Genomic DNA, 15,022 nt, shown 5'->3' with positions numbered 1-15,022 from the left:
CAGTGTATCCTTTGTTTATGAGGCTATATCTCGGTTTTTACAGTTCCAAGAACCAAATAGAATTCTAGCCTCTTCCAAGAATTCTAATATAGACAACAGACGTGCCTCAACAAGGTAGGCATTGATATATTCCACGATGTTTGAAGTCATCGTTCTACCTCTGTTTATTGTTAAATGAGCTCTCGACCACTTATAATACCTAGCATCCTCAAGGTACTCCTTAACTCTATGATCAACTTTTTCCATCTTAGTCATTGATTTATCCAAATCCTCGATAAGCCTTGGCCATACAGTATAGTATATCACTTAAGGTGGTTCTTCTCCTCTTGAAGTTTGTTGAAGTTTGTACAAACATTCTTCCAAAGATGTCATATGCATGCATAATGAGGTACATTTGGAAACACAATGGTTACACTCTTCATAATGCTTTAATTTCTATCTAACACAGCACACCTTTTTTCACTCTCGCCAAACACATTTTTGAATTGTTCAAAGAACCATGTCTATGAACAATCATTTTCTGTGTCTACAACCCCATATGTCAATGGCAATATGCAACCTAATCACAAACCAATACACATGAATTTTTTTAGTATAACAGTTACACTATGTATCAGTTATTAGACAAAAAAAAAAAAAAAACAAGTTCCCTATTACAAAAACGCATACCCGTCTCATCCAGTGTGCTTGCTGATACAAATGTCCCTTTATAAGCTCCATTAAAATGTGCACCGTCGACAACAACTATCGATCTACAGAACTCAAACCCCCTCATCAATGGTCTCAAGGCTATGAACAGATACATTAATTCATATTTCTCCAATTTGTGCATCCTTATATATGAATTTGGATATATAATATTTAGCATGTATATGTATCAAGGCATCTGCCTATAATATCTATCTGATGGTTTGCCCCTTAGCATTTCTACTGTATGTTCCTTAGCACGTCATACTTGCTAGTAAGGTATCTCAATCCCATAGAATTCTCTAACATCCTTAATTACATCTTTCGGCATATGAATTCTCTTACCTTTAGGAGCAGTCACACCACTAACAAATCCGACTGTTTCTTAGACTTTGGTTAGTATCAAATCCCGCAATGGACAAGTATGTTCAATATTGAAATATCTCACGTTGAATACATCCGATTTTTTCCTAGACAAAGCCTTCATACTTCAGTCACAGTCATTCGAAAAGCACACTAACACATAGCAATACAGTTGTTTTGATCATACTAATGCATACACCAGATTCATTTGAAATATATAATGCTACAGTGATTCACAATATCTCAAAGAATGATATATATTAATGTAACATCCATGTCAATTATCACCACAACTATTTGATACATCTTAATTATTAGATTGTTGTATGTGTCATATTCACAGCAATAGCCTGATACACGTTATAGAAATCAGTGATACTCTCACATTAGAGATACAAAATGTATCTGATATATGTTACTTCTTACTCATTTTTTGTATGTATCACATAAAATTCATTACATTTATTTACTACTTTTTCATGCTTAACAGATAGATACATATTCGCTCATAATAACTCATGTCATACTGCCAAAAAATCTTAGAGATACCAGATACAAAATTAATTATACACTATTAACAATTTACAACTAATATATCATGAATATCATATCAATATCAGATAATCATCAAAAACAAAAACAATTATCACCATGATACATCTGCTAATAATAATAATATATCATAAAAGATTAGAAACAGAAATCAAATACTCTCATACCTTTTTTCTATCAGATCTCTTTACTTTGAAATTTAAATTGTGCTCCATTATATATTTCTTCACTATAGCTATGATCATTGCATTATCCTTATATAATTGTCTTGTCTTCACCTCTGTATTCTTTGAATCACTTATGTAATTTGTAACTTCTAGTTCTGGAATATAATATGAATAACAATTTTTTTATTCAACCACAGCAAAAGCTTCAGTATTCTTTTCTGCACCTTCGACACACATAATTTCTCCGGATGTAGCATCAAAGTTATGTCTCTCCACCATTCTTCTCTATTGTATCAATACATAGGGGATACGTTGCAAATTTAGGCTCATTTGTTTCACCTCCAAATACAGTTTTACACCCATGTCGTTCTTAATTTTTCAATGGAGATGAGCTACCTTCTATGATGTATATGATTTTCAAGTATTTCCTAATCACATCAATCTCCAACTTGGCTGAAATAATGGCTTTGAGATTCATAAATGAAATCAATTGTCCAACAACAATTTCATCACTTTTATAACCTTCATAACTCCCCTCGCTACCCAAATTCCTGAATGTCTCAACAAAATCAATATATTCATATTGTATTAGCCAATTTTGTTGAGTAATTTGAATTTTTCACAATTTGGGGCAACAATGACGGCTTGATGGAGATGATGGGAATTTGAATTTTGAAATTGTGAATCTGTTACAGATTGACAATCAATTATGCATGAATCGTGAGAATTAAAATCAACTTTACATTAATTTTCCTTATTAAGCGCAACAGTCAATTTTCGTGATGTATCACACCTAATGTATCTGGACGAAACTTATGTATCCAAATGACTTTTATTTATGAAATTTTTGTAAAATATTAAAGAGTTGGGATAGGTTGTAATTTAGATCTTACACTATGTGATTCCTATAATTTTTACTTTAATAATCGATAATATTGAAAGATAAAAATGACCATTTTCAGTAAAACGAAAATGTGACAATGACAATATGAGAGTTATTTGTTTGACAAAGTCTATGAATGACTCTGTGTAAATTTCTCTTTAATTATCATATCTCTAACCAGAACATTTTTTATAACAAAACCAATGACTGATCATCATAATTAAGCACTAAATTACCTTTGTCACCAGTTAACTTCAATCCAAAATAAAAATTCAGTTCATGTACTGCTGAACACTATATGGATATCTTCATACATATCATTTCCCGAGTGCTAGAATAAATGAAAGACAAATCCTTCTGAAACGAAAGTAAAACAAAGCAATCAAGGTCTATCGCGATACCTTTTTGTCTGGCATTAGTTTGGGACAACAGTGAGCTCGAGATGAGTAAGAATGAACACAAGCTCATCTAAACTATGTTTAATCTGTACAGCTATATGATTTGGGTTCCAAGTCAAGCTTTGAGAAAAACAAGGACCAAATAAATGATTGCTTGCTGCCAAACAGCAGGGGGTTTGGCTCTACAAAGGGCTTCAACTCCCGGAGTCCATTACAAATTTACAGTAGCTTGGTCCAGGATCCCAAGAATGGGAAAACAGCAATTAGCAGTCTCAATACAAATGGAGTTTCTCTCCTTCCGATTCTCTTGCTCAATTTACCATCAGTCAATTGTTTTGGTTCAGCTGGTCTTCGATTAAGGGGCTTTTCCTGCTGTCCTTCCATCCTATGATTGTCTAGTTCATCCCAACCACCAAAATTTTGAGTGCTTCCTGACTTTTTTCTATCTGGTGCACCATTTGAGGACTGATAATCTCTAGCCTTGCCATTTCGAGTATTTTCTCCTTTTCCCATTCTTGTTCCAGGGTTGCTCGCTGCTCTAGCATAGCGTCTTTTCGTTTTCTTGTAATTGGATCGTGGACCTTCATCGGACCATCCCCAGATGGCATCCATCACTAATGAAAGAGCAGACTGTGCCAAAGGAAGTGCTAATGCCATGATAATAGTATTTGTACCTGTTCCAAGTACCACTGACATAATAATAGCTGGAAGCATCCAACCAAAGGCTCTGAGCACCTGCACCAGACCATAAGACAATTATACATACAATAGTCTGCAAAAATGGAGGTTTTATAAGCAAGCCTTAATAAACCAAATTTTCCACCGGTCACAAAAGTACAAGCCAACAGATTAAAACAATCAATATATTTCACATATTTAGATGATCTTTGAAACCTAATGAACAGAAAAGGCTGAAATTTTGTGGTTACCAGGTGATCCCCAGAAATATTTCTACTTTAATCCAGTCTAATATCTCGCATGTAGATAGAAAATGCTAAGTTATGTGATCTCAGTGTCATCATCTTTTCCAGTAGATATGACATAAAAGAGTCAGTTTCTTTAAGTGACGCTTATCTAGATAGAGCAGAAAATATATAAGGTACAGGTGGCAGGGCTGCAAATGAGTTCAATGAAAACTAGCTTTATCAAAAGAAAAAGGGAAAATACATAAGTTGCACCTCAATCTTGTTTGGAGAACTAGGTTAACACGCTTTAACTTTACGGGTGTTTCTTTACCCATACTCTAACTTGAAGTGAAGCTAATACCCCTTTCTTGAAACAAACCCAGATTAATGTACAAGAGTGATATACACGTGTGAAACGTGAGCCACGTGTATAACACCATTTTTAAAATTATTTTTATTATTGTTCATTTTATTTTATTTTTACTTTAGTTTTTCCCTTCTTCCTTCTTCCTTCTTCCTTCTTCCTTCTTTCCCTACTCTTTTTCTCCACATCCATGGCTATAAGTTGCATTTTCATGGCGTAGTTTTTTTCAGTTATCAAATCCATAACACACACAGACTGCCCACAATTCAAAGGGCTTCTCAACAAGATAGACCATTGTATAGAGGAAATCAAGGTCATAGGAATTCAATTTTCCGGTGAAGGTTGTACGGTTTCAATCTCTACTTTTGGATCTTGGATTCTGATTCATAAGGGGTAAGATTTGAGGAAGGTGATTTAATCAGTGTCTTAGAAAGGAAACATAAACATGGTCCACTTTATCGGAAAAAATGGTGCCAGCGAACAACTTTTCTGGCCAACCAAACCCACAGCTAATTTGTCTAAGAAACAAATTTGAACTCCCATTTATAATGTATAATATTAAACCCATTAATCAAATTTATCTACAGAGAAAAAGAGAATGACGTAGATGAGGGAAAAGATAATGAGGGAGATGGTCCGCGTCAGGAAATTCTGGGAAGCAAGAAAGAGAAAAGGGAGAAAAGAATAATAAAGAAAAAAGATAAAAGAAAGAAAAAGGAAATCTAAAATGAAAAATACTAAGAATATATAATTAAGTATAACTAATTGTATATCATCCAATAAGAAGATGACAAATGCACCTTTTGAGCATTTTTAGATGTTATTTTTTCCTTTTCATGCGCTTCCCGAAAGTTGATGACATTTTGTGTTTAATTCCACCTGTTAAGGGGGTATTAATTTCATTTTAGATTAGAATGTGGGGGGAGGGGGATAGGGGGGGTAAAGAAACGCCCTTAAAGTTTAAGTGTGTAGCCGAGTTCTCCAAGCAAGTTTGAGGTGCAATTTATGCATTTTCCAAAAGAAAAAAAGAGTTCAACGACAATTAGGAAGCACGAGGAGCAACTACACCTCTTACCTAGATGGAATTGGCTTAGTCTGGAAGATTTAAGACCCAATAGCAAGCAACTCAACTTAGACATAAAATTGCAGAAAGGAGAAACAAACACTGATGAAAAAACCATGAAACAAATTGGACCCATGTAGAGTCCTATGTTGAGTTATATAGTTGTTCCACATGGGTTATTATCTAAGGGCTTCCACAGCAGTTCAACGGTCTTGAATTACTCCACCAGTTGCCTTAAGGTCTTGGGTTGGATTAGTGGTGGCAAATGGGTGGGTTGAAAATGGGTCAACATAAAATGGGTAATAATTCAACCCGCCCATATTTGATATGGGTAAAAATGGATTGGGTAACAAATGGGTTGGGTAAAATACTAGTTTACCCATATTTACCCATATTTTCATGAGTAAATAGTACTCTACTTCCGAATTCAACATGGAGAAAATATTTTAGTCTTTTTTTAGATGAATTTTTTTGAAAATGCTTCATTTAGTTTTATTGTATCATAAAAGTCAAAAAAAAAATCCTATAACTTTTCAAGATAAAATAAATTTATGTAATAACAAGGGGAAAATATTTTTAATTTCAAAGTAAATGAATATTTGCATTTTAGGACTAAAACATGCTTAATGCACTTTAAGCAATGTCAATAGTATTTATTATCCAATATATAATTAAACAAATAAAAAAATATAATTATAATTAACAAAAGAAATGTAGATTTAAAATATATATTTTTGGAGGGCCAAAGACTTCACCTTTTCAATTATAGAGAAAAATATTTAGTTCTATAGAAGAACATAAAAGGAAGAGAAGTTACAATATTTTTAGTGATATCACGAATTTTGAATGAATAATAGTTAGAAGCTTAACCCATTTGGCTAATCCATATTTTCCCATATTTTACCCATAGTTTACCCATATTTTGAAGAGAGAGAAAAATACTCCTTTTTGGTGTAAAATTTGGTGCAATGGGTTGGAGTTGATTACACCAAAAATAGTGTTGACACCAAATTTGGTGTTTGAGTTGGAGATGCCCAATGTCAATACTAATATAATACATGATTCATTTATTTTACACTATTATTTATTATCCAATATAAAAATTAAACAAATAAAAAAAATATAATTATAATTAACAAAAGAAATGTAGATTTAAAATATATATTTTTGGAGGGCCAAAGACTTCACCTTTTCAATTATAGAGAAAAATATTTAGTTCTATAGAAGAACATAAAAGGAAGAGAAGTTACAATATTTTTAGTGATATCACGAATTTTGAATGAATAATAGTTAGAAGCTTAACCCATTTGGCTAATCCATATTTTACCCATATTTGTATGGGTTGAATATGGGTATCAACCCATATTTTACCCATGTAAAAAGTCACTCACCCAACCCATTAAAATATGGGCGGGTTACCAAAATATGGGCTCATTTTGCCGGCACTAGGTTGGATGCTGAATTCTTTCACCACATAAAAGTTCACGTGTGAACCATAAAATCTGGATGCACGTATAGAAGGGTGTTAAGTCATATGGTTGTTCCACATGAGTTGTTTAAGAGCTTCTAAATCAGTTTATAAAGGTCTTGAACTACTCGAGCTATTGCCTTAGATTTTGAGTCCGAATGCTCAGATTCTCACACATATATAACTGGAGAAACTTTTGTACCAAGCAGGAACTGATCCTGAATATTTTGTTTTACGTTCATCATCTGCATGCCAGTGGCAAGGAAGTGAAAGAACCATAAATTAAGTGTTTAGGCTTTTTACTGAATAGACTAATGCTTTTTAACAAATTCGTCTAACACTTCTCAAGAAACAAAGAAGTCATCTTGTCCATAAATATCAAAGAGAAACTCCGATACATTCTCTTAATTTAGGAAGTCATCTTGCACTATGATGGATCTTATTTACCTGATGACTTTATCTTTTACCTGATTAAATCCCCCCATGTAGTTGTCTTGTATCACCATTTACCACCTTACCAAATTGAAGGATCTTTTTTCTTTGTTATCATTCCACAAAATTCCTTCTGATCATGTCCAACTTATTCTTCACACTGGAAGGCATAGGAAAGAGCAACATAAGGTAAGTTGGCAAGGAATCAAGGACCCTACCCCCCCAGATATAGGTATTGTCTCTTCCAAGTTGCAAGTTTCTTTTCAAATATTTCTTCAATCTTTGCTTTATATTGTTGCTCCTAACGACATGCCCAAAAAAAGGTTGGAAGCTCACCTATTAGACACCCCAAATTCTCACTAGTATGTGCAAGTCATCCTTGTCATTAACAGTAAATAACGAGCTCTTTCACAAGTTGATCTTCAAACTGAGACTGATTCAAACAACAGCAAGATGGCTCTTAAATATCTAAACTTCTCCTTAGCTCCACAAGAAATAAGAATATCACTGGCATATAGTACGTAGGAAACCTTCACTCTATCAAGTCTTGTTGTCCCAGTTTTGAACCATTTAATCCAATTCAAAGTCATCACTCTGTGTAGCATTAGACTGATTCCTTCCATAGAAGGAATGAATAAGAGGAGGATAGAGGATCCCCCTGTCTTAATCCCTACAGTCTTCTAGAGTTCCATTAATAATCACAGATTACATAACAGTGGAAATGCACCATTTAATACAGCCAATCCATTTTTCGCCAAATGCCATATATTTTAACAGATTAAGTAGGTAAAACCAATTCACATATCAAATGCCTTTTCTATGTCCAACTTACATAGATGATAGAATACCACTTCACCATGTCTCCTGCTAACTAAGCATTCAATTGCAATGAGCACTGGGTGCCTTCTTTATATGAAGGCCTTTTGTGTATCTACTACCAAGTACCAAGCATTTCATAACCTTCTTATCTTTCTATCAACAACTTGGAAATGATTTTATAGTAGCTTTCCAATAAGCTAATTGGCCTGAAGTCCTTCAATTCCTCTGCACTTGCCTTCTTAGGGATTAGAGACATAAAAGAGGCATAAAAGCTTCTTTCAAATTTCCCAGAGTGATAGAAGAAATGTACAGCAGCCATACCATCACTTTTCACCACGGACCAACAATGTTTAGGGTCAGGAGCCTTCTCACTTAACAACTTTTAATGATATACTCCACTTCTCTTCTGGAAATGGTCTATGAAGCCATTCACTGTCTTCTGCTGATAATCTGGAACAATTGGCTTGGAAAGAGGGCCTCCAATTTTCATTTTCCCTGCCCAAGTTCTTGTAACTAAGTATCTCCTCATTAATTACTCCATGTTTATCCACCTCTACTCCGCTAACTTTCGGCTTTTCAATCATGATACTCCGTTGATTTTCACCTTTTCAATCACATTAAACCTTTTGTTTGTGTATAACTGTATTTTTTGTCCCCCACTCTTATCCACAAAAATCTAGATCTTTGTCTACATAAAACTTGTTCAAACTTTATCATCTCATGTAATTCCATCATGGTACCAGCCCTCTCTGTTAACTGCTCTTCATTAAGCACCCCGACTTCTTCAATGTCGAGCTTACAGAAGAAAATTTAATAGAAACGCAACCAAATTTAATAGAAGGACAAGAAAATTGTATGCACTGTTAAATGTCAGACGCCGTCTCCTTTCATGGTAATGCCAGAATTTCGTCAGAAGAAGACAGAGAACCTTCCTCTGCAAAAGTAGCTTCTAATCTTCTGCCACTTTCAAGTTCTTCTTCCCCATCATAGCCCCTAGATCGAACCTTTGCATATGTTTCCTACCTAAGAGAAGAAACTTGGTCGACTTCGGATGATAGCTGCTCGGCAATCACCAAAGATTCTGGAGAAATTTTATCACGATTTCGAGTTTTATGTTGGGCTGCTGATAATTCCAGGAGAAAGGGGTCTGATTGAGCCCATTAATATCTGCCGAATGGGTCATTGGAGAGGCATTACCAACCTCACAGAAAATTCTTGTTTTCTGTAATTTTATCCTTTGCTTCTCTGCAATCACCAACGATTCTGGAGAAATTATATCACGATTTCGAGCTTTATGTTGAACTGCTGATAATTCCAAGAGAAAGGTGTCAATGGACAAAATAAAACATGGTTAAATCACCTTTTACTTCGAGGCAATTCGACTCAAACCATTATTCGGCTTTTGCTTTTTCATTTCCATTTGTATTTGCATGTGGACCACATGACTGATTTTGCACCAATTGAAATTTTGAATTAAAGTTGTGGTAGGTGATGTGCTGCGCTGGGAAACCCTCAATGACTTCACTGGTGCGTGGAATTACTGATGCACCTCCCTTTTCAATATCAATTCTTCCACAGGACCTCTGGCCATTACCATCGCTTCGAGAAAAAGATTTTCCATAATAGTTGTACAGCCTTCTCTAAATCCACCTGAATTTTAATTCTGCACTCCCCGTCTTGAAGAAAAATGTACTACTGTGTTTTGGCCGATGAGGATCGAACTTGAATTATCGCCCATTTTAAATGGGCTCTTGTACATGTCTCATCATCTAGACTCACAAACCCCCTACAGTGCTTTCCAATAGCTCTGATAGTGTCTCCCCACAAAATATGTGCCAGGAAGTTGTTCTATCGAATCCATATGTGGTCAACAATATTATTCTTCAAGCATTAGGCAATGTCCAAACAAAAAGATTGGTTGTAAAACCCCTTCATCTCAAAACACTCACTAGAGCCCGAGTTGCTTCATAATTTGATGGAAATTCAATGAGAAATCTTTTACCAACCATCTCCATCACTCCAGGTTCTGCCACCAAGTTCCAGTTCTTCGTAGCCCATATATTAAATCATACGCTCTACCCCAATTTTTATGTGACACTCTTTCCTTTTTAGTCAGTTCTAAAACGAATAACACATTTCTATATTTCGTAATTATTTAACTTTAAAATGCCCATTTTACCTTTAATGAGATCATTTATAGCCACACAAATATCTATGGCTTATTTTAGACCACGAGTTTCAAAAGTCTTATTTTATTTCTTAAACTTCAGACCAAGCCAAGTACCATCACATAAATTAGGACAAAGGAATAAAACATTTTAGACTTAGCTCTATGTTCCTATCTTATTTAGATATTAGGCATTTGCTCATACAACTCTGTTGTTGTACTAATGACCTAATATCCACAACACCCCCTTATCACAGCTAGTATTCAGTCTTCGAGTTAGATCAATTCTGGATTATGGTAGCCCCACATATGATTTGTTATCAACTTTTTTTGTTAACAAGGAAAACCACAGCTGCTACCCTTCGGGTGCACACGGGATATACCCCGGTCCTTTAGTGTAATAACCTGCAAATCATACAGGAGAGGTAAACTGCACTAGGCAAGCACTGTGCGACGAAGTGCAAGCACTGTGCGACGAACTCGACCAAGAAAACATCCAGGCACTGTTATCAAAGGCGAAAAGCGCAAAAAAGCTCTAAGGTCCGTGGGGGCTTTAAGCGCAAAGCGCAAATAAAGCGTAGACTTTAATGAAAAAAGATGCAAAGGGAGAAAAGAATACAAATATGTATGTTTAGTCCAAGACTAATAATTATAAACATGAATGACAAATATATGAACAAAGAAGTTGAATTTTTTTTATGATAAAGTGAAATATCAATTATTTAGTTTCACTTCTTCATAAGAGGCTCATTGACAAGAAAAATTTTGCCTTAGAACCTTGATGACGACACTGAAGTGCACAAAAAGCAAGGCGAAGCACTCAACACGCTTTGAGCCTCACTTCAGGGCTTAAGCGCGCTTAAAGCGCGCCTTTGATAACACTACATGCAGGGGCTTCAAACCTGAGACCCCCATTTGGGAGATCACCTGCTCAACCAACCCTTGCGGGTTTGTTGTCGACTTTCCAAATGGTTTATTATTTCGTTTCTCTGCAAACCTTTGGATCTTCCCTGCAATATCAGCCCATCCTTTGTTCTCCTTGAACTCAGGAACAATAATTTGTCTCTTCCTTCTTCCTTGTACCACAACTATTCTGATGTATCTACCCTGACTGTTCTCATATATGGAGTATTCATATGGCACATAATATGACCAATCCACAAAAGTATATTATGACTAATGTGTATGCTTGTCATGAATCCTCTTCTACTTTCAATCCACCCATACCAGTTGGGACCATCTTCCTCGATATCAAATGACTTCCAACTGGTAGCAAATAGCAAGCTTCTGCCGCGATTAAAAGCACCCTAAGGCCTAAGCAGATCCAGTGAAATTTTACCTCTCAGTTGTGCAGGATCGGAGTTCTCAGGGATATAGGAGAAAATGATCAGGGACTTTGTTATTCCTCTGGATAAAGGTAGTAGTCATCTAGCAGAAGTAAGAGCCATGTTATTTGGTTTGGAATAATAGATATACCAAGGCAATATTCAACTTGGTATAGAGATGGGCTCATTTCTTCTTTCAGAATAATTCAGAGAGCACCTCAAGAGGACGGTCTACTGGTCTAGCAATCAACGAAGTAAAGTGACAACCTTAGGAACCAAGGTTCATATCCCAACAGAAGCAACACCAAGTGGTTTAACTAAGTTTTTTATGTCCATAGACACCTATCCCCTATCAACATTGCAATCCTTGTATATTCAAGCACTAAGGAAACTTAGTTTATGTGAATTCAACAAAATAATTTCTCAACAGAGAAAGTTAATACACTTAGGAGTAGTATAGTTCATAACCAGTTACTCAAAAGATTATAAATCGAGACAGCTATACGGTGAATAACATTGTAGGTACTGCTACTGGTGAAAAATAATACAAAGATTTTTATGCAGAGTTAGCCTACTTCTGTGGGAGTTTTGTCTATACATTTTCTAATCAAGGTTTAGTACTATACAATTTTTGCACATTCTATTCCGCATAAAATAATAAATAAATTCTCACATAAGTTATGTCGGCATGCAGAGTTTAATACATGAAAACAATTTAAACAAACATTGAATTAGCTATACAGAATTTTACACAGGAAACCAAATATTTTACTAGTTACCTATATTAGAAATGAGGAATTTTTACAATGCAAGGCAAACGTTAAGTTAGTTATGCACAATATCATAAAATGGGATTATTTTGTTTTATGCAGCCAACGGCAAGCCCTTAGTCTTGGTCACTCGCAATTCCCAAAAAGTATAAAAATAAGAGATCCTCTTCCTATCTTATTTCTCATCTACTGCAGTTAACTGCCCGGACTCACCCTAAATCAAACCAGATCACTCATCTTCCTTCATCAAAATTTCTATAATTTGAACCTATGCACCTCCCTTCCCATTCAGAAAAATACCAGTCATATTCAACAATTCTGCATCAGAGTTCAGCCTCCTGAACCTTGTGTTCCCAAGCAGTCAGACTATGTCCAATAGCATAAACCTAACAGAGACCAATGGTTGACTTAAAAACTGTAGTTGTACCACAAATCACTAGCTTAACCTACAATTATAATGTTAATAAGAGAAGAAGAGAAGGGTGGAGAAATTTTTTCCAGTCTATAAATAAAGTATTGTGGTTGTTGCATCTATCATTTGTAGGTGGAACCTCATGATCACTTGCATTCAAAGTTTCTTTTCCTATAAAAGCTTGGATAAACTCTGTTTCACATGCAATAATAAATCATTGTTTACATGTTAGCATCATGGGAATGTCACTGGCAGCAAAAAGCAAATCCTTATCGTCAGCTTTACCCAAATGAAACTCCAGAAAAAGCCTAAAATTTGTGACATCTTTTCCACTACAGAAACCACAACACAGTTGCAAGTCGCAACATAGATCTCACGGTGAAACCTTCAAATTATACCCTCGTCTTCTTAAATACTTAATCTTATGCTCTATTGACTTCTATAACTTTTAAGCCAGTGTTATCACAGGAGGAAACCATAAATAAGGTTCAAGATCGGTGGGGGTTAAGGACAAAGTGTAATTGCACTCGCTTTAGTGAGTATAGATACAGCCATTTAGAACCCAGTAACATAGAAATTTGAAAAGAATGTCAGCAGGTGGAGTGGAGCTATACAAACGTAGTGAAACACAGTATATTATTATACTTCACAGATACTGGAAGATACCAATTCTGCACCATATTTTTCTTAATCAAGAATTATGCAACAATAGTTGGAAAAACAGAAAAAAGAATTATGCAACAAGTTTTTCTCACGATTTTGAGTTAATTACGAACTTGGATCAGAATGGGAGTTTGCTCTCAATATAAAGATGTCAAAATTGATTCACCACTTCTCTACATAAAAGCTTTATTCATACTCATGATTATGTCTTTTTAACTTCAATGTGAAATGGCATTAACTTAGTTGCACTCAATATTACAAGAAGGTTTACATTACAAGAAGGTTTATGTTAAAGATTAGCATGTTATAATCCATATCAAATAACAATGGCAGATTCTTTAAAGATCACCAATAATCTAATTTAATAAATTTCTCTGTAATCTTTTATTAGGATTCTATTGCCAGAAATATCAATTCATATCTACACTAACTAATAATCTCACAAGAATCAACTCAAAAGTCTTTAACATGTTGATGTATTTATCTAATAAGAAAAAACAATGACACATTTGAGAAATTAAAGAGTTAAAGTATTTGGTGGAAACCCTAAAAGTGATTACTGATCATAAAGGAGTTATGTAGCATCAAACAGAGTGTGTAGCATATCAGTTCCTTGGTTCCAGCAGTTGATACATAAATTTACCAAACTCAAGTAATTCCCATATCAATTACAGTAAACATCCAAACAGTCGCCTTTAGAGTTCATATAAACAGAGACTCCACAAAATTCAAACTATCACACAATTCCTCAGACACATATTAAGTTTTTTCAATCCTGAAAGGTTGAGTAGTTGTTTGTAGTGGTGAAATTGCTTTAACTTATCAAATTTCTACAAATATAAACGCTTAACCACCAAAAAATTTCCCTTTAATAATGATAAAAAAAATTACCTTCATCACCCAGGAAAAACCAATGGAACCCTCCATACTCCCAAAACCATCAATTCCAGCTTCTTCATCTTCAACATCATACTCATCTCCCCAAGTAGATGGATCACCGGACCACCAAATCCGCTGCTTCGTGGAGCCTCCAAAACCAAACTCTTCTCCCTTATCATTTGCCCTAATTTCATCATCCCAGCTAAAGCCCTGGTAGTCCTTTGGGCGCTTGCTATTGCTGTGCCATCGGCCGCCGGCACCTCCCCGACCGCCGGAGCTGGTAGAGACACAGCGTGTGGGATTTGAAGTAGAATTGTTCAGTGGGAATCTGTAGCGTAAAGAAGAGGATAAGGGATTGAAAAGAGCAGGGGAAGTGAGGAATTGAAGAACTTCACTTCCCATTGAAGTGTGTCATGGTAGTTTAAAGATACGAGTATAAAATAAAAAATAGAGAATCAAACAAGATTTAATTTTTGTATGTTTAGATAATATTAATTTTTTAACTTTAAACTTTGATGAAATATTAACTTGGTGATATTTTCATTTTACTATGCTGTCAAATACTCAAATTTGAAAAATCTAAGATATATTTGTCACTAGGTATTTATTATAATTAAATTACAATTACTGAATTTATGCATTTAATTTTATAAAATTTAAGAAAGATGATATCTATTTTTGTTGAAAACTTTTGTTCAAGTCATT

The 15,022-nt window shown here is 34.9% G+C and overlaps 1 protein-coding gene across 1 annotated transcript; it reads right to left on the bottom strand.

The window, feature by feature from the left end:
- Positions 1–2,884: 2,884 nt before the first annotated feature.
- LOC102578367 (uncharacterized) lies at positions 2,885–14,763 on the bottom strand. The gene is made up of 2 exons (XM_006340409.2): positions 14,330–14,763; positions 2,885–3,785 (listed from the first exon to the last, which is right to left on the bottom strand). The coding sequence occupies exons 1-2, from the start codon at positions 14,717–14,719 to the stop codon at positions 3,270–3,272; spliced, it is 906 nt and encodes a 301-aa protein (XP_006340471.1). The 5' UTR covers positions 14,720–14,763; the 3' UTR covers positions 2,885–3,269.
- Positions 14,764–15,022: the final 259 nt, after the last annotated feature.

The sequence above is a fragment of the Solanum tuberosum genome, unplaced genomic scaffold (assembly GCF_000226075.1).
Source record: "Solanum tuberosum cultivar DM 1-3 516 R44 unplaced genomic scaffold, SolTub_3.0 scf00018, whole genome shotgun sequence".
Classification (NCBI taxonomy): domain Eukaryota; kingdom Viridiplantae; phylum Streptophyta; class Magnoliopsida; order Solanales; family Solanaceae; genus Solanum; species Solanum tuberosum.
Note: the sequence above shows the minus strand (reverse complement) of the source record. Positions and strands in the feature narration are given on the sequence as shown.